Raw genomic sequence first — 20215 nt, forward strand, 5'->3', positions numbered from 1 at the left:
CACTGCCGCGAACAAGCCCGACCACCCTCCCTTCCTTTGTTATAGAACAAGCCCTCAACCAAAAAAGGACAACCGCCGCCGCCCCTTTCCGCCGGATATCTTGCAGAGGTTAAGCTGGGTGAGGGTAGATTTTGTGTACTGTGAATTGATGGGTGATACTGTAGCAATAGGGTTAATAATGTGTTAATGGATAAAAATGCCCATATTTATAACTTCTAATATAAATTCTCATTTTTTTAAAAATTTGATACTATGCCCAAATTAAAGTGAATGGTCGAAATTATCTTGATGGCTTTACATCATTTTCTGTGTAAAGTATTACACTTTTCTGACACAAGTACATTGTGTAAGAAAAGTGTAAGAAAAAATAGCTTGTTGTCGGAAAAGTAGGTTGCCACTCAGGCGACAACCTACTTATTTCGACCGACAAGCTACTTTGTTTATAGTAAATTAAAATTTTCAATCGAAAAAGTAGCTTGTCGCCCGATGGCAACCTACTTTTCTGACAACAAGTTATTTGTGTCTCTGCAAGTACATTGATTAAGACATTATGAGTGTGTTTAACTTGTGCGTTAAGGGCATATTGTGTTATAAACAACCCATTACACTTTGTTTGGTAGTTAAGTAAGAGATAGTTAAAAGCCCGAAATTAAAGGCTCAGCTCAGCCTTGGATACTATTACACCTCGTACATAGACTCATTCTCATCATCAATTCATCATTTAAAGCATTTAACCATTTAATCTCACATATAAACCATCAATTGACAATTTAGGGCATAGATGCACATATCCCTAATTTTATCAAACTAACTCACATCAAAGTCATCAATTAACTTCATATCCTCAATTTAATCCATCAATTATCATCTTAGACATCTCATAGACTCATTCTCATCACCAATTCATCATTTAAAGCATCAACTCAAAATTTGCCAATTTTGGGTAAACTAAACTCAATCAATTTTTGCATCTCAAGGCATAGCCTTTCACAACACACATCAATCATCACCAAACATCACATAGATCTCATTTTTCACCCCAATTTAAGGAAAGAAAAAGAAAAATTTTTGAAGGGTAAAGACCCACAATTTTCGAAAATTTCAAAGAAAAATGGAGGGGGTATTTATGCAACTTTACATAAGAGAGTATATGGCACCTAATGACATTAATATGGCCATAAGTACCATTCGTGCAGCACACTAAATAGGAGATCTAAACTATAAATGGAGAATCTAAACCATACGGGGAAGTGTTCAAAATTGTCATATAACTGTACCTATCTAAATAATATCAACACACAGGTATATGACATTAATAATAATAATATGACCTTAAATACCATTCGTATGGCACTAATATGACCATGAGTATCATTCGTGCAACACTGTGGCATAACCCGCACGCAAACCCGAATCCGACCCGAATTTGGTTCGCCCTAATTAAGGGCAAAACAGTCATAAAACGTAAAAAATTGTCAGATTTTGTATTTTTTCAATTAGTGGTCAAATATTGTGTTTCTTTCTTCAAAATGGTCATGCGGGTATATTGCTTCTATTAATTATTATAAAATCATATTTTATCTATCAAATATATATAAATAATAATAATATCACATTATGTAAGATTGATTGAATTTATCACCGTTTATCTTATCCTAAGTACCAAAAACATCCTAAAAGTACACATATTATAGAGTGAATTAGTGATATGTCGTTTTCTGTAAAAACCGATGATACGAAGTAAATGTCCATCTGTATTCTGTAATGAGAGGGGACTTTCCTTTTCTGCATCTGTCTTATTACCTATAGCTCCCTAGCTATGGAAATGGCACCCCACCATATAAATGTTTGACGGTTGAGTGATTGATCTCGCCCAAGATCTTTCATGTAAGCTTCTTCTCTTCATTATAATATTACTACATCTTTCCTCATCACCCATTTGTATGTTTCTACTCTCTCAACAACTTCAAATCTGCTTTCTCTCTCTTCTCGCGTTTCAAAAATCTGCATCTCAAACTCCAAAAACATTTCACTTTCCATCTATTTCTTCTATCGTATTGCTTGCTTGCTTTTTCTGTATCTTTCTTCATTTTGATCTGCTTTTGACTTGATCACACAGTTCTAAAAATAGGGGAAAGCGTGGCCTCGGCTGACTGGGTATGTTTTTGTATTTCCTTTTTCTTTGCTTTGCCTTTTATGTACAGTTCTCTCTCCCTCTCTTGTGCTTGTGTCTGCTGCTGTGGAATTTGATTGGAAATGTATCTCTCAAGCATTTTTGGTTACTTCTCTAATAGATGAAAGTGTTGAAGTTTTTTTTTTGGTCAACAGACAATTGAATTTGAGTGGAGAGGGGTGGAAATGCTAATTTATTTATTTTTCTTGAAAATGTATTAGAATACTCTTTTAGCACTTTTTTTGCTTCTAACATACGATTCAACGGCGATGATATTATTCTTAACGAGTGTTCTTATTGTTAGAATGTGGTGTTGGATTTTTAGTTTGAGATCGAATTGGTTAAAGGATCATTCGAAATTTTAGTGGATTGATATGTGTTCCAATTTCTGAGATCTATCCTAGCATTCCTACTATTTTATTGAATGCATAGCAAGTCAGTGTAATATGTTAATCATTGAGCGTATTAAATGATCAAACGAAGTGCAAAACTTTGAGTGTTTTGTTCTTGGAGATGTGTAGTTTTGTGTAATCTGTTCTTAACTGATTCGTACTTTCCACGATGCCATTTGTGCTCAAAAGTGTTTGCATTTTATCCATCTAAATTGTGTAGTGCGAGTATATTGGATCTTAGTTCGTTTGAAATAGTTGCTCTATGAGATATTTGTGTTAAATCGATCTAATGGCTTCTCGTCATTAACTTGTAGTTGCTTCGTATGTGTGAAACCAGTTTGACGAACTATGATTAATTTGATTGCATTTTGGTCCAAGAAATCTATACCAAATAACCTTTCCCACTAGTTCCGTATACTAGGAATGTAGAACAATGCTATTCAAATACAGCAAAGCTTAGCTCGTGTATCAATATCATGCTTTGATTTATGGGACTTATTTACCTAAGTAGCAATTTTCACAAATTATAGCATATGTTCTATGCTCAGATTCGTTGCCCACCTATCCCCATCTCAACTTCTGTTTACATCGATACACAAGATAAAATGTTTGCTGTTATTATGCTCTTTTTTATATATTACACACTATAGGTAGGTAAACTTCGGAGTATCTGATCTCTTTGAGAGGTATAGCAATTCCTTTTTCTTTTGTTATGCTCAAATTCATTTTTATCTTGTATTATACGCCATTGTTGGGATTTTTCATTTCTTATGCTAACTTGATGGTTCTGGTGCCTTCAGCTTTCAACTTTGCTCGATGTCCAGACTGGAATCTTGAAAATGAAAAGTTTACCTGCTACAATACATGAGGTGGTAACACAAGAAAGAGTAATTACAGATCGGCTTATCTTCATCTTATATATGCCAACAATATTATCGAAGATTCCTTCCTTCTAGTTGCTGCTCTTTGTTTCCATATACCTTACCTACAAACAAAGCTTCCTCCGAGTGCCTTTATATTCCTTCCTCTAGTCTTCATTCTCTTTTCCAACTGTGAACAGTGTATTCTTCAGTATCAAGCATTCACAACAGTCCCTATATTCTTTCAGTATATATACATTGCAAACTATGGCTTTGTGCTCGGGACATTGAAAGGGTGGTTGAACATGGCCTATATGGAGGATGAACAAAATGAGGATTATCTTTTTAAGATTGTTTTGATTGGTGATTCAGCTGTTGGTAAATCTAATTTGCTTGCTAGATTTGCTAGAGATGAGTTTTACCCTAATTCAAAATCTACTATCGGAGTAGAATTCCAGACCCAAAAGATGAACATCAGTGGTAAGGAAGTTAAGGCTCAGATCTGGGACACAGCTGGGCAGGAGCGGTTTCGGGCTGTGACATCTGCGTATTATAGAGGTGCAGTCGGAGCCCTCGTGGTGTATGACATCAGCAGACGCCAGACTTTTGAAAGTGTCAGCAGATGGCTTAACGAACTCCAGAGTAAGCAATGTGACAGTCATGAACTATTTCTGTTTCTATTTCCTTGCAAGTTTGTATTCCTATTAGGATTCATACACAGGTAGGGCTAATATGTTACGTGATATATTGAAATTGCTTGGAAACAGTACTTTCCTTTATTGCTTTTATTCTTTTCCGATTGATGCTCAAGTGCATTACTTGCTGATATTGATATGTTTGCCTGTATAGCTTGAATTCGTGGTCTGATGAGAATGGTTGAAACTTGAACAGCTCACTCGGACATGAATGTGGTGACGATACTGGTGGGAAACAAGTCCGATCTTAGAGATGCACGAGAGGTGACAACTGGCGAAGGCAAGGCCTTGGCTGAGGCACGGGGTCTGTTCTTTGTAGAAACATCAGCTCTAGCTTCGTCGAATGTGGCTGCGGCCTTTGAGACGGTTGTGAGAGAAATATTTAGCATTTTAAGTAGGAAAGTAATGCAATCTCAGGACCTGAACCATAAAGGCGCCGGCTGGCTGGCAAATGGGAAAACTGTAATTTTACAGAATAATGAAAAGCAGGAAGCAGCAGATGAAGGAACTAAAACAGGTTGGTGTTGTTCACATTGATTTTCATTCTATGGAATCATTATATTTAAATTTCCATGGTCGAATTCTGATCATTTCACTCCATCTCAAAAGCGTAGGCCTCTTATTTGTGTACTGGAAAGTGTATATGACTTGGAGGGGTTATGAAACTTTTTCAACTTTTTGGTTCATAAGCCCCTTCTCTAATTGTACTATTAATATTGTGAAAAACAATTTTATTTTTAATTTTTTCTCCTTATAATGTGTAAATTACCTTTATCTAATAATACATTTTTAGGAAACATGTATTATGTGAATAGCTGCCACAAACTTCTCCTCTTGCGAAAGCAAGGTGAATTATAATAAAGTACAAATACAACAAAGCAGGGTGGTCCAGTCCAATATAATCCAAGGCAGGCCTTTGTTATGTTGAAGGGAAAAATCATATACCTTGTCTTGAAAAGCTGGCACAGTAGCACGATCATTCCACATTGATTAAATATGGGCTAAGCAATGTGGTTTATAACACTTTAAGCATCCTCTCTTTAATAGTATGTCCTTTGAGAATGAATTCTACTTAAGGTGTTGTAACAAATGGTATCAGAGTCAACCCTATGCTCTGGTCCACCTAAGGTGTTATGGGATGTCACAGGTGGTAGGCGGTGGTATGGGTTGCCACGGGCAATGAATCGAAAGTATGGTGGTTTGTCATGATCCGTCCCGCATCAGTTAAGTATGGGATGAGTGGTACTCTTTCCATTCCATTGCAAATGTCCCACTTTCTATAATAAGATATTCCATTACAAATGTCTCATTTCTTTTTTGACAACATATTCTCTGTCTCTATACCTAATATTTAAATAATTTTCACTAAATCACTTTACACATTTCTTAATTTACATGCCCAAAAGTAATGAGACATGTAGATTATGACACCTTAGGGGGTTGTAACATACAAACCCATCTTTAGAAGATGAGGTAGGCCTCTCTATTATGATACTTCTTTCGTCCATAAAGATTGTGCGTTTATTACTACTAGTATGATCTCCCGTGCGATGCACAGATCATTATTTTTATATTTTATAGTTTTTAAATAAATTATGTAAAAATATCATTATTTTTTAGTTCGATCGGTTAATAATAAAAATTGATTTTTTATTTATTTAATTTTTTTTTGAAATATTGTATAATAATAATATTATCAACCCAATGAGTATATTATTAAATTTAATAAGTGTTAACCCTAAAAAAATAAAAATTAATGAGCATCGTATACAAATAATTAAATTATATGGATAAAAAGTATAATTTTGATAACAAAATCACAATTTAAGATTTTTTTTTATATAAACTAATTGCTGCATATACAAATACAAATTTTATGATATTCTGTCTATTTTATTCCATAAAATATAGTATAAAATCTATTTTATATGTAACTATCACACAATTATTTCGACAATATATCAAAATTTAACATGTAACTAAAAATTTAAAATTTTTTAAAAAAGTAAATTTAAATCATATTTCATTTAAATATATATAAACATCAATCTAAAATTAAATACACATAAAAATAATAACAAAAATGATTATATAAATAAATAAATAATTTTTAGACAAACATAACTACAAATTAAATAAATTTAAACCAAATAATAATTTATATTCTTTAAATATGTAAGTAATTATACAAATTTATATAAATATTAATACTTTTTTCAATTTTGTTTATGAAAAAACAAGAGTCCTAAAATGAATGAATATAATCTCATTCTTCTTAGTCGCAATAATAATTATTATAATTAAAAAATATGTAAAAAAAATATAAAAATTGATATTATATATATATATATATAATTAATAAAGAAAAATGATACTCCTACAAAGAAGAAGGAAAAACCGTATGTTCACATCAAGAGGAGGGAGAGAAAAAAATTAAAATTTAAATGAAGAGAAAATAAAATAATTTAAAATTTAAATTTTATCATAATTTATTTATTGTAAAATTATTTTTGATAATATTTACACCAAATTAAAAATCTTATTACGATCTCTAATTTAAGATGTATATTGAATATTTTATTATGAATCGAATTAAACTATATTTAGAAGAGAATCAAAATAAAAAATAAGAAGAGAAAGAGAGAGAAAAACTAAGTAGGAAGAGAGAGAGAGAAAATTGATAGAAGATGAGAGAGAAAATTGGTGGGAAAAAGTTACCGTTAAAAACTCATTTTCCATATATATATATATATATATATATATATATATATATATATATATATATATATAGGGTGTGGTTCTAGAGAGAACTATATTATTTGTGAGAACGGGAGAACCATCAAATCTAATGCATTCATTGTTAAAATTAATGTATTTGCTGTTAAAATTAATGCACTAATTTTTTTTAAAAAAAATGCTCCCTTCAGGATTCGAACTCAGGTTCTATATTCATCCAACAAGATGATGCATCCACCGTAGATCTTGATGATCGAATGGCTGAAAATGGTTCTCCGTTCTTTTTTTATTTATGGTTCTTTCTTGAACCTATCCCTATATATATATATATATATAGACTTAATATATTAAAATACTCACTTCCATAATATGTCTATGAAAAATACCCACCCCCCATATATATATATATATATATATATATATATATATATATATATATATATATAGGGGGCGGTTATTCAATAAACCACCCTTATTTTAAGAATTACGAACCAGCAAAAATGCATGAATTTTATGTATAACACGCATGAATAAACTGTATAAAGACATGAATTGCGAAAAATAATTTTTTGTTACATTTGGGATTCGAACTCAGGACCATGAATTTATCTAACAAGGTGATGAATCAATCGTAGATCTTGATGATCTAAGGGCTGAAAATGGTTCCTAATTTATAATTTAAGAAGCGTTCTTATTTTAGCCTTCCCTTTTATATATATATATATATATATATATATATATATAGAAAGGTTAAACAGAGAATGACAAATATGTAGAGAAAGAAGAATTAATCTGGAGCCTCCAAAATTATCAATCCAATGGCCGATTTTTTTTTTTTTTGTTTCTTTTCCTTAATTATATATATACAGATTTGCTCACAAGACAATCATATTCAGTTATTTAAACAAGTAGAGGCCAACTAACAATTCCAAATGAAAGTTTGTTCACTGACTTAAAATAATCAACAAAGCCAGAGTCGATGAGATTCAGATTACGACTGAACTGCACTGAGGTAGGTACGCTTACGTGGACTCCTTCACTTAATGACATTCCTTTCGGATCCAGTTTTGTATATTCTGATGATTACTGGTTTCCCCGCAGTGGTATGGAGTAGGAGTAGGACGTAGCACTAGGCTAAGGCAAGCTTAGAACTGAATTGACCTGTAACAAACTGTATTACTTGTAACCGGGGAAAAGGCCCCCTTCATCCATTTTCTTGATTTTTCTTTCTCGAGGGGCGTAAATAGGAGCCAAGAAGTGAGTGGTGGATGCGAGAACATAGGTAGACTCTTTCATATGACATCTGGTTACCTTGCTATCCCTATACATAGGCAGGGTTTTCTTCCATGGATCGTAGAGTTCTTCAACTTTACTCTGTGGACCTCGTGACCAAAGATCTCAGTGATTATGGAAAGCAAAGCTATGTCGTATTTTCTTTGAAGTAGAGTGAGACCTCTATTTCAAGAAGGATCCTGCCCTTGAGAACGAGCGCTGCGGTAACGAGCCATGAGAAAGATGAGCAGAGCATTCCTTCTACCAGCTCTTATACCTTATAGGAGTAGGGGGCGTGGTGAGATAGATAGACGTCCAATCTTGCAGCAGCAAGTTGCTCGGCCTTAGTCTTGGGCCTAGTAGGTCACTCACTCGCCAAGAGCTAGTGACCTACTAGTTGTAGGGCACGAACGCTAGATAGACTAAATACTCTCTTATTGGATTAAATCTATGAAATTCCGGAGGTGTTCGTTTACCGCTTTGAGCTACAGGCAGGATTGGTTTAGCTCGGTAGGAACAAGTTCACACCAGCAGTTCTCCTAGCCCCCGAGGACTGATCTGATCCCCGGAGATGGAACAACCCGGCTTTAGCAACATTTCCTTTATTTAGCTACATCGCCTCGCTATTATCTGAGATCTCGATAGGTTTTGAAAGCCCCGGACCGATGACTCGCTCGTTCAGTACTGCTAACTATTTTTTATAGGAGGATGCCGCTCCCCTCGGGACTACCAGTAGCTTCGGTTGTTGAATCTCGTCTCATTTTTTGGTAGTACGAAGGGGGAATTGGCCCAAAAATTGGATGGGGGTCAAGACGCTATCGGGCCTAGGCGGCTGACTCAAGTGCCCCCCGAACCGCGCGAAATGGTCGCCTATTACACGGCTCACTAACTCTGCCTGGGGTGGGGGTACCCTGGAGATCACCAACTGAATAGAAGATTATCAAACATGATAAGTTTCACCAATCACCACCTTCTAATTGTTCAAATCCTTCCATAAGTTCTATTAAAGAAAAATATGTACGCATGTATAGCAAATACCAAAGTTCACATCACCACAATCCCTTCAAGGAGACCCATATATCAATACGTATGCCCCATTAAATAAAACATATTATAAACATATCATCGTGTTTCAATGTAGACATATAGCCCTAATGTTTAAATAATCGCTCACACCAGACCACCGTGTTGGTGGACAACGCATTTAATGCACTAAAATCTTAGCTTAGAAGAGAGCTCTATCATAACGGATCAGAAATATACCAAGTATCAGTGCAGAGGCTGAGCTACTGGAGTTCAGGGGCTGGACGCAACGGCGCATGTCCGGCATCGTGCTCTAGTGGTGTTTCGCCTAGTTTCCTTAGCAATAATTATCAAAGAAACATTAGTAATGCTAAACTAAGCAGCAGAACCAGCAAAAATCTGCCTCTACGGCTAAAGATTAGCCAAATCCCGGTGAGGATTTGGTTTGTAAAGAAAGCCCAACGAGTGAGTAAGGGCCGAGAGACATGGCAGAGCTGATTGCTGTTCTGCCCTCCTTATAGCGGGAGCCGATGATGGCAGCAGAGAGTTCATCGGACGATTATTCGCCGAAGATCGAAATAGAAGGAATTTGGGGCTTCTCGCGCTGGGAGCTCAGAAAAAGGTATCGATGTTTGCTGGAATTTGACCACCAAAATTACCGGTGATTTGCTGGGAAACACAGAGAAAGATGAAGAATCATTAAGATTTACCATAAATCGCTGGGAAAATACAGATTAATTGAGGAATTAGGGGTTTTCCCCTCTGCCCATAGCTTGCGAGTCATTATTGCTCATGAAATCAACAAATGGTTCATGAGCCCTTCGACATTCTTCGATGTCCGGCGAAGCAGAGATGGTCTTCTGGGATTTTGATTGGAGGGATTTGGATCAGAGGTATCTCGATGAGATTCAGAATTGGGAGTCCTTGCTTTTTGTTGGCGACGACGATGTAGGCCTGCGATTCTCACGAATTTGAAAATTCAAATCAAATTTAGGAAAGACTTGGCTTCAGAAATGGGAGCTGGGGCTTCTTTTGTTTCAGATGCAGATCTAAGATTTCTCAGATGGCGGTTGCTCAAATGAAGATTGCACAATTTCCTGACATTTTTAGAATAATTTCTCGGAGAGATCGACTTCGATGGCTTCCTGTTACCGAAGAAAGAATTGCTGAAAAAGAAAAATAACTTTTCACTGGAGATGATGATCCGTAGAACTATACTTCGACTCACGTCTTAGCTCATTTTCCCACAGACGACGCCAGTTGGTGAAGCATGAAACCAACACCTAATCTAAAAAGCAATAATCGAGACAAGATTTACGTGGTTCGGCCATTAAGACCTACATCCACAGGTGTTTTCGAGTTCTTCCACTATACTTCGAGATAATTACATTTTACGAGTGTTGCTCCGAAAATAAATCATGATCCCCTCTTTTCATATACAAGAGCCCTATTTATAGATAACTAATTGGGCCTAACCCCAAAGCCCATGAAGCCCAACTTGGTGGTAAAGCTGGCTCTCGGCAAGACTGGCTCTGGAAGCACTTCATTCTAGCAGGCTGTCTCTGGCAGGTTGTCTCTGGTAAGGCGGGTAGCTCTGCGCTCTAGCAAGGCCAGCTCTGGTTGAACACTGGCTCTGGCAGGTTGGCTCTGCCACGCCGCACTCTGGCGAGGCGGTCTCTGCCAACCTGCATTCTGACAAGGCGATCTCTGGTTAGTGCTGCCTCTGGCAGGGCTGTCTCTGGTATTGCTAAGTACAGTACTGATGAGTATTCTAGTCCTCATCAGTATTCCATTTTGGTATTCCAAGCAAGGCCACGTGTCCTGATCTTAGGACATCGCATATTTCACCCCTCATCATCGAGTATCACAAGAGTTGATCTTGAGCTTGGTAAGTGGGTAACGAGTCAAACTCGATCAACAGGACAAAAGATCGACTCGAGCTCGAACACCCAAATATTTAAACGAGCCAAGTTCAATCTTGCTAGTATTCGGCTCAGTTCAGATCATTTACAACCCTACCGACTGCTTCTGTTAGCGATCAACCAAACCCCAAACTAGCTTAAGAGTACATGCTTGGACCCAATTTTATATCTAGTTTAGGAGACTCATCTATTTTTGATGTGAGACCCAACTACTTCAGTCAACGATTGATCGAACCCTAGAGAATAATATAAAGTGACTTTGCTACCATCTGATAAAAGTTGAACCCCTAACTACTCTTAAAGCTAGCTTAAGAGTATAGGTTTGGACCCAACCATATATCCAGCCTAGGAAACTCATCTATCTTTAATAGACACATTAGAAAGCATGTGAAATATTATCACATTATCACTCTATAATACTCCCTCCGTTCCACGAAACATGAGTCGTAGTTCTTTTTAGGCCGTCTCACCAAACTTGTTACGTTTCCTTATATGGCAAAAGTTTTTCTCTTTATTCACCTTTTCACATACTTCACTTAACACACTAAATATTACTTTCTTAAATGTCGTGCTCAGAATAAACGACTTATGTTTTGCGGGTAAAATGAGTACTATTTTATAATTTTGAGTGAAAAGTAAGGAAAATAAATTGCTCGAAATGTTTTACTATCTTGCATAAGAAAATTATCCATCTCAATGAATCTGTAAAAAGAATGAATAAAATGAATTTGAAAATATATTTTCCACCCATTATCTCGTAAGAGAGAACACGTTGACGTTTTCTTGAATGGAGAAAGAAGATAAGTGATTCTCTCCTTTTTCTTTATACTAAATTTATAATCTATTCGAATATTATTAATTCTATCTAATAAAATAAAGATACAAAAACAAAAATTAATACAAGGCTTAGATTGCTAAATTTATGACTTATTTGAGTATTGTTAATCCTATCAAATTAAAGATATAAAATTTACAATAAGGCTTAATACATGAGTTAGAGGACTACACGTCGAATATCCAACTTCTTGTTGTAATTTGAATTTTATAAACTCAATAATCCGATTTTAATGACCATAAACCACATTTGTAATCAATATTGCAAGTGACAGCAATAATTAATAATATTATTTTAAAATTATTTGGTGCAAAATGAAATTACGTTCAAAATGATGGACCACATCACAATTGAAAACATCCTCTTTTTTAATTTTTTATTTCGAAAATCTATAAACAGCCTTTAGTCGCCGATTCCTTGTTTCTCCTCTTCTTCATTTCTTACAGGAGAGAGGATAGCCAAAGGCGCCTCTCTCTCTCTCTCTAGAATACAACTATATATGCGCAGAACTCAATCGCGCACAACGCAGGCATATATATCAACACCATCCTTGTCCATTTTCGGTTGTGATAAACAGTCCACGGGCAACAATATCTTTTTTTCTCTTCTCTTTCACATAAACATACTAAAAATATACAATCTTTGGGAATTCTAACAAAGACTGAATTTTGGTAAACAAGTAAAAGGAAAGCGGGAAGAAAAACAAGAGGGCCCTTCAGCCCTCCTGTTTCTCTCTATGAAGCCTCTCAGATCTTGAATTCGATATATTTCTCTTATTTGTTTGGTAATTGAAAGCTGATGTTTTGTGATGTATTGTCCTTTTTCTTTTTCTTCATCGTTTCAAGTCAAAATCTGAATCTTATTGATTTGTTCAGGGGTTCTGTATTCTGGGGTGCTGTTAGTTTCGATCTGAAGAAGATCAGTTGCACTCTTGTTGAATAAGAAATTTCCAATTTGTTGTTTTTGAGTAGCAAAATCTCCTGGTTTGAGTTCGAGTTTTTTTCCTTCAAGGTATTGTCTTCTTTATTCAGTCTACATTATTGCTTTTCGTAATGAATGAATTCTATTGTTGTGATGGTTGATTGGTCATCCGATACGCTATGTGAATTACTGAAATTGAATTTTAAAATGAAATAATTCAGTGATCTGGTTTACTTGCTGTTGGATCTCTTGCTTGCGCTTGCCTTTAGCAATTGGTCTTATTCGATGCTTATTGATCATTGTGGAAATACAAAGTATTGATAGTTGTTGATGTGAATACTGTTTTTGTGTTTGATATTAGCTGCAATTTGATCGTTTTGATTGGCTACCAGGTGAGCATACAATGGAAATGGATGCTGGGAAGCTGTTTATTGGTGGAATTTCGTGGGACACGAGTGAGGAACGTCTGAGACAGTATTTCCAAGCTTTTGGTGAAGTGGTAGAAGCTGTGATAATGAAGGATCGTGCTACAGGCCGAGCTCGTGGCTTCGGTTTCATTGTCTACGCCAATGCTTCTGTTGCTGAAAAAGTTGTGAAGGAAAAACATGTCATAGACGGCAGAACTGTAACCCTCGCATCCTTATCTTTCGTAGAATTCTTTTTGTGATTGAATTTGATATCTCATTCTTTTGTTGGAATTTATTCTTCAGCTCATTATGTGGAATGGTTTCTTTCAATGACATTCAGATAATTTGCAACCCGGAGACTGTGGAACAAAGATCTGAGCATTTCAGAAAGATTTTAAATTCTGACTCTTAACCTATGCAAATGTGATGTTTAATGCATTTGCCTCTTCTTTGGAAAAATGGGATATTATCTTTCCAAACAAGAAACAGCATGCTGAAGTGGCTATTTCAGCTTGATGATGCTGGCTCTTTAATTGCGTAATAATGAGATTTTAATAAACAAGATACTTTTGATTAAACCCACTTATGGTAAGACATGTAAAGAACTGCATCTTGAGGAAAACCTATGAGGATTACCCTACGTATCGTTTGATAACCTTTACTGGACGTTGCATCACAAAGATAATTATAATAGAGAATTTAACTCTTCAAGAAGACTAGTGCAATTACGTCTTCTTTTACCACTTGATCTCCCTTCTCCCCACCCTAAGTTATTTTGTCGTTTACGAATAAATGCAGTATCGCCTTGGGCTTCCTTAAGTTTCTGTGACACGGTGTACAAAAGCCTTATTTGGAATTTCTTAGTTTTGATAATAGAAACACACATATGTTAGTAGGAACTTATTCAATAACCAATTCTTATATAATCAGATTTTACTTGTTACATTAAATTCAACTCACTTTATAATGGTTTTATTTTTTGCAATAGTTCTTTGTCCTGCGTATAACGGTTTCTATTGTTTTTATTTGTGTTGGTTCTTTGTCACCATGACTTCCTTATTTTGTTGCATCCTAAATCATCATTATTCCTCTTGAGAAAAAAACTTTTTTTTTTTTTCTTTCATAATAACTCTCTTAAAAAATATCAAACATATAAATGCTTTCCTACAAAAATATCACAGTTGGTATATTTAGTTATTGTCTTTAATTGCTTCAGGTGGAGGCTAAGAAAGCTGTTCCGAGGGACGATCACCAAAACTTCAACAGAAACAGTGGCAACATCCAAGGATCCGCTAGTCATGTCCGTACAAAAAAGATTTTTGTTGGAGGTTTAGCATCTACTGTCACAGAGAGTGACTTCAAGAAGTATTTTGATCAATTTGGAACAATAACGGATGTAGTTGTGATGTATGATCACAATACACAAAGGCCTAGAGGTTTCGGTTTTATACTTATGATTCAGAGGAAGCAGTTGATAAAGTTCTATTTAAAACCTTTCATGAACTTAACGGGAAAATGGTCGAGGTTAAGAGAGCAGTTCCCAAAGAGTTATCTCCAGGACCAACGCGAAGCCCTTCACCTGGCTATAACTATGGCCTGAATAGAACAAGCAGTTTCCTTAATGCTTATTCACCTGGATATAATTCAAATTCTACAAGTGGATATGGAATGAGAATGGATGGTCGCTTTAGTCCTGTAACTGTTGGTCGAACTGGATATCCTCCCTACAGCCCCAATAACCATAACTTAGGACTGAGTTTGGATTCTGGACTCAGTTTGAACTATGGGATGAGTAGGGATTCTGGTATGGGCTATGGAAATGGGATGAACTCTTATTTTAGTGGAGATTTAAGTCGATATGGTAGTTCCAATGGGTATGACTTAGGCAGTGGGGGAAGTGGTTCTTTACTGAGTAGTACAAACCGGAACATGTGGGGAAACGGTAGTCCTAATTTTGGAGCAAACTCAGCAATTTCTAATGATTTTATTGGAACTCGAACCGTAAATACTGGGATTGGTGGTGGTTTTGGAAGTATAGGAGAGATTTGGGGCTGTTCACCTCTTTCTGCTAAAAGTGCTGAAGTTGGCTCCATAAGCAGTGAAAATATTGCTTATGGCCATGGGGACAATAGCTTTGTTGGCAGAGCAGGTTATACCAGAGAAAATGGAGGCACCGCTGGCTCTGCATCCTTATATTCTACAGAAAATAATCATCGTGAAGAGAATTTTGGGAACTTATACGGGGGCTCATTCAATGGGGATCAGGCATGGCGTTCATCATCTCTAGAACTCGAGGGTTCTGCCTCTTATGGTTATGGGCTTGGGAGTGTTGCAGCTGAGGTCACATCTGAAACTGCAGCTGGATATGCTGGTAATTATAGTGTTAGGTCAAATAGAGGTAACCATCGGATTCAATCTTCACTCTACTATTTACATTCTGCATGATGTTGGATTGGTTTGACAAACATTTTCAGAAAAGGAAAAACATATTCTTGAGTTTAGATGTATAGTTTACTTGAACTCATCCTTTCTATGTAATTTTTTTTTAAAAGTCGTATATGAATGCGCCAGCAGATGCTCACAACTGATTATTTGTGAAACAGGGATTGCAGCCTAGGAAAATTTATATATGGATACTTGAAGAATATATGTACAAGGTGAACCAAAATATACGTCTGGAGATGTGGTTACTCCAAGAGTACGTTCAATAGAGCTAGTGCGTGTACTTATTCATGTGAACTCATTACCGTGAGCAGTTAAGAAAGTTTTTCTGTAAGTTCTGAAACTTGAGTTACTTTATATAGGTTTTGTTTCTAGTGATTTATTTTAAGTGAATCGCTTGTTTTCATTGATGTCTGGACACATAAGAGACCCCTATTCGTTGTGTAGTCTCCCTTGGTTCTTCTGCAGTAAGGTTAGTTAAGGTCAGGTCAGGGCATGCATTTCAGTTTCTGGCCATCTGAATATTCCATCTTATTTAACATTTATTTAAGCAAATGAGTAGTTTTTGTTTACTTATTATATGTTGTAGCTTCTCCTTTTTTGCCTTGTTTTGATTGATAGGATGTGATCGATAACTGGATATCATTTTATCTACTTGCATAACTTTAATTCAGAGGGTGTTTGGCTAAAGCCATTTTTTTTTTAAAGATGATCAATAATGATTCCTCATTTTTCTCTTGGAGGGGAAGCGTCGGGTGTTTGGCTAAGTTTGTTTTAGATAGTTTATAAGCTCTAGCAAATGATGAGATGTTTTGAGATTTTATAAGATGTAATAACTTAAAAGCTTATAAATTGTCAAAGTATTTGAATATTGAGTTTAGAGGGTGTCTGTAATCGAAGATTTTTATTCATAAAAACTCACAAATTTTCTAGTACATTACATGAATAAAGAAAAATTATTTCCTATTACAACATCGCTACACATGATATATGTAGGCAACATATGCACTTGTTGGGATATTTTAGTTTCTCTTCACTAAGATATGGTTTGGTGTTCATTTGAGTCTTTAAATTTATTTCAAGGTGGTAAAATACCACAATTATATAAAGGCTTAGACAATAAAAACTTGGGAGAGCTAAAAGAGCAAAAATATAATTTCACAAAATTCGAGCTAGATTTTTTAGTTGAAAATTTTTATTCTTAAAAATTCACAAATTCTCCGGTAGATTACTTTAGAAAGAAGAAAATTTATTTCCTATTACTACATGGATGACATATTTTCACTCGTATGACTATCAATACAAAGGTTATCTTCTACATGTGGCTCATGTATTGATATTTATCCATTGTCAAGGGTGCATCATTTTTGTTGCGAGTAAAAACATGAAAAAGATGTGAATCAGAAAAAGAAGCATCATATTTTTGTTTGTATGTAAATAAATTTTATTGTTTCAAAAAGATTTAAAAGGACCAAGTTCATATATAGGGGTGGATCCAGAATTTATTAATGAGGTGTATATAAAAATAAAATACTTCAACACATTAAATTTTATGCATATCAAAATATTTTGATGGTCACAAAAATTATGCCTCGGAGATTTCAATATGTAAAATTCATTAATAACTTCGTCTATATTTATATCTTTAACAAAATCTCCCTTAGTATAAAGTATTATCAAATCATGAAAAAACTTTTGAGCTGGCACTAAGTTGAATTTCATACCAAAAAAAGCTGAAAGAACAAAATAACGTCCAAAAAAAGTGAACAAACCTGTCAAAACAACCACACTCAAAACACATAGAATAAGATGAACCTCATCAAAATCTTACATGAAAACCCCCGCACAAGGACAAGACAAGTAACGGGAAAAAGTACCCAGTTGCGGGAGACATCCCAACAGGGCCAAGTGTGAAAACCCAAGCAGCCTATATCCCATAGAAAGCCATCTGTCCAACCTGTTTTCGATGAGCACTTAGCCTAAAACCAGCTGTGTGCAGCATCAAAGTAACAGGTGTTAAAAATGTATCTGGCCCGGTGACAACTATGTACAAATCCAACTAAGCATGGATACACACCAAAAAATATAGAAACGAAGGTCGATGCCATGCGGAATACACACCCCTCCCATCGTTTGAACAATTACTGCTCTCCAACTTCAACAGAAAGAATACCAAGGTCGTTAATAGCTATGTTAAGGTACAAAGGACAAACAACTAGCCATTTGGAACCGCGAATCTCTAAATCATATGACCACCCATCCTCGAACAAACAACGATCATGGAAGATGGAGAAAGATGAGTGTTTCGACAAGTGCACCTAAAGTCGCCCGCAATCGTACGATGTCAGTATAGTGCGATAAGCCAACCTAAGTCGTATCTCTAAAGGAAGGCTCAGTGGGGCATTCACCCATGTTACACATAAAAGTAGTAAAATCCTAAACATTCTAAATAAAGCTTAGATCTCTTACTCCTCATCAAATTATCTAATACGAAAATAAAATAAGCATTTAAATTAACTAGGCTAAGATCAAGTAGTAAATCAAAATGATAAATTAAAGCAGATAAATCTAAGTGTTACAGTATATTGTCAATTATATAGACAATTTTTTATCTGCAGTGTTTTCTGAGGTACAAGTGTCTTCATGAGTACCAAGATGTGATGACTGTTATTTATGGAAATTTTCTTATTCATACAAGAAAAGAAGATCAACAAAGTACGATGTCATCCTTGGTGTAAATGGACTGAGATATGGATTTCCATGCATAATATGGAGATATACTCAACACAAGTCTATCTACAAGGAAAGTTCTTGTACAAGTCAAGATCTATTTCAACAAGGAAATTATCATTCTTAGGCAGCAAGAGAGGACTTAGGGTTTGAAAACTAAATAAGAAGATCCACTTCCATTCATAAAAGTGGGGAAGTTGATCCTGAATTGAATTAATCTCGCACAGTTAAGTGTCGAGTGTCTTTTGATCCTGCTAGGTATTCCCTTGGACATGTTACTAGTGCCATTCTTCCTGGTACTAGTACGAGTTTTGACAGTAGAGTATTTGTGAGGTAAACACTATTGAGCGTAAATTGTAAAAGAATTGCACTCTTATTTATTTGACTCTTGTTTCTTGAGGGGTTGGGTGGTGAATGTCAGTACACACATCCAAGTTGTACATGTACGCATACACAACTAGCATTTCAACGTGGGTGGAGGTTTGACAAGTTACTAGGCAAAATATGAGGAAGTCTTAGTGTAAATCTTTTTGTATCTTATCTTCGTATGGTGGATTGTTTCCCCTAGGCGAGGCCCCAAAATGAAGGTAGTTCACCGAACTAGCTTTATCAAGTTATTGTGTTGTTTTAATGCTTTATATTGTTTATGTTCGTATGAATATTCCTGCCAATATTATCAATGGCAGATGGCAGTCTATGGCGGTCAGGCCCGAAAACTGCCATAAGGCTATAGCGGGTGCCATGGCGGGCGCATGGCAAATTAATAAAATAATAATATCTATATATATATGAAACACCAGTTTTCAACGGATAGTTTTATCCGCCAATTTTTCTCTCTCCTTATATCACTTATTTCATCACACTTTCTCTCTCCTAGCGAACCAACTCACACGTCTCTCACTTCTCACAAGTCACAATCTATAGTATTTTTTGATATCCACCAATTTTTTCTCACTTTCTTTTTTTATTCTTTTTAAAAATCATCAAATTCTCTTCATGAAAAATATTTAATATGGATGTTAAATTAAAGATCATGACAAGATCTTTAATTTGATGTAAAAATTACATAAAATAAATTAACTCGAAAAAGTTATTGTAGTTTGAAATCATAAAATTATATTTTTTCTCTTTCCTTTCTTCTCTCTCCTCTCTCCTATGTCCATTCTTCTTCTTTTTTTGGCGGTTGTTTTATTATTCTTTTTTAAAAATAATTTTATTTTATATTTTTATTATATTAGCTCATTTCAAAGTTCTTTAATTTAAAAATATTACTTTTGAAGTAGAGGTTAAAATATTTTTAATATAAATTTATAGATGAATAATTAATTATATCATCTTAAATATTAAATTTGTAGTTATGTTTGTGTTATTTTTTTATATTTACTTATATTAACATATCTACTATTATTATTTTTAATTAAATTTTACATTAGATTTACGTATATATTACCATTGAAAAATCATTAATCGGAGAATCATTATTAATCCTATATATTACCATTGAAAAGAAGAAGAAGAAGAAGAAGAAGGCACAATCGTCGAAGGGATCTAAGCTTAGTGTCCTAGGTCCATAATTCAAAGATGTTGAATTCTTGAGAATGCCCTTTACATTATAATCAAGTGGATCTCGATAGTTACTGAGGCACCATCCTATTGTAATAGGGACCTGAAACAATGTCAAAATGGATGCAAGAGAAGTTGCCTTCGAACTATTTTAGACCTTCATGTTATTTATTGCATTATTTACTCATGTTTTTTCAAATTGTATTACTTAGCTTTATCGTCGTTCAGTTTGAAGGATTAGATT

At 35.1% G+C, this 20215-nt stretch overlaps 1 protein-coding gene and 1 pseudogene across 2 annotated transcripts; both read left to right on the top strand.

The window, feature by feature from the left end:
* The first annotated feature begins 1705 nt into the window (after positions 1–1705).
* Positions 1706–4861, top strand: LOC131011310 (ras-related protein RABA5a-like). 2 transcript variants are annotated; one of them, XM_057939087.1, is made up of 4 exons: positions 1706–1887; positions 2120–2157; positions 3366–4067; positions 4317–4861. In XM_057939087.1, exons 3-4 carry the CDS (start codon positions 3731–3733, stop codon positions 4655–4657), a joined length of 678 nt encoding a protein of 225 aa, XP_057795070.1. In that variant the 5' UTR covers positions 1706–1887; positions 2120–2157; positions 3366–3730; the 3' UTR covers positions 4658–4861. The 2 variants fall into 2 exon arrangements, with proteins under 2 accessions (XP_057795070.1, XP_057795069.1); XM_057939086.1 differs by lacking the exon at positions 2120–2157 and having other exon boundaries at positions 1752–1887.
* A 7436-nt stretch (positions 4862–12297) lies between these two features.
* Positions 12298–16257, top strand: LOC131011311 (heterogeneous nuclear ribonucleoprotein 1-like; annotated as a pseudogene).
* The last annotated feature ends 3958 nt before the right edge of the window (positions 16258–20215 follow it).

Source organism: Salvia miltiorrhiza, chromosome 2, assembly GCF_028751815.1.
Source record: "Salvia miltiorrhiza cultivar Shanhuang (shh) chromosome 2, IMPLAD_Smil_shh, whole genome shotgun sequence".
Taxonomy (NCBI): Eukaryota; Viridiplantae; Streptophyta; class Magnoliopsida; order Lamiales; family Lamiaceae; genus Salvia; species Salvia miltiorrhiza.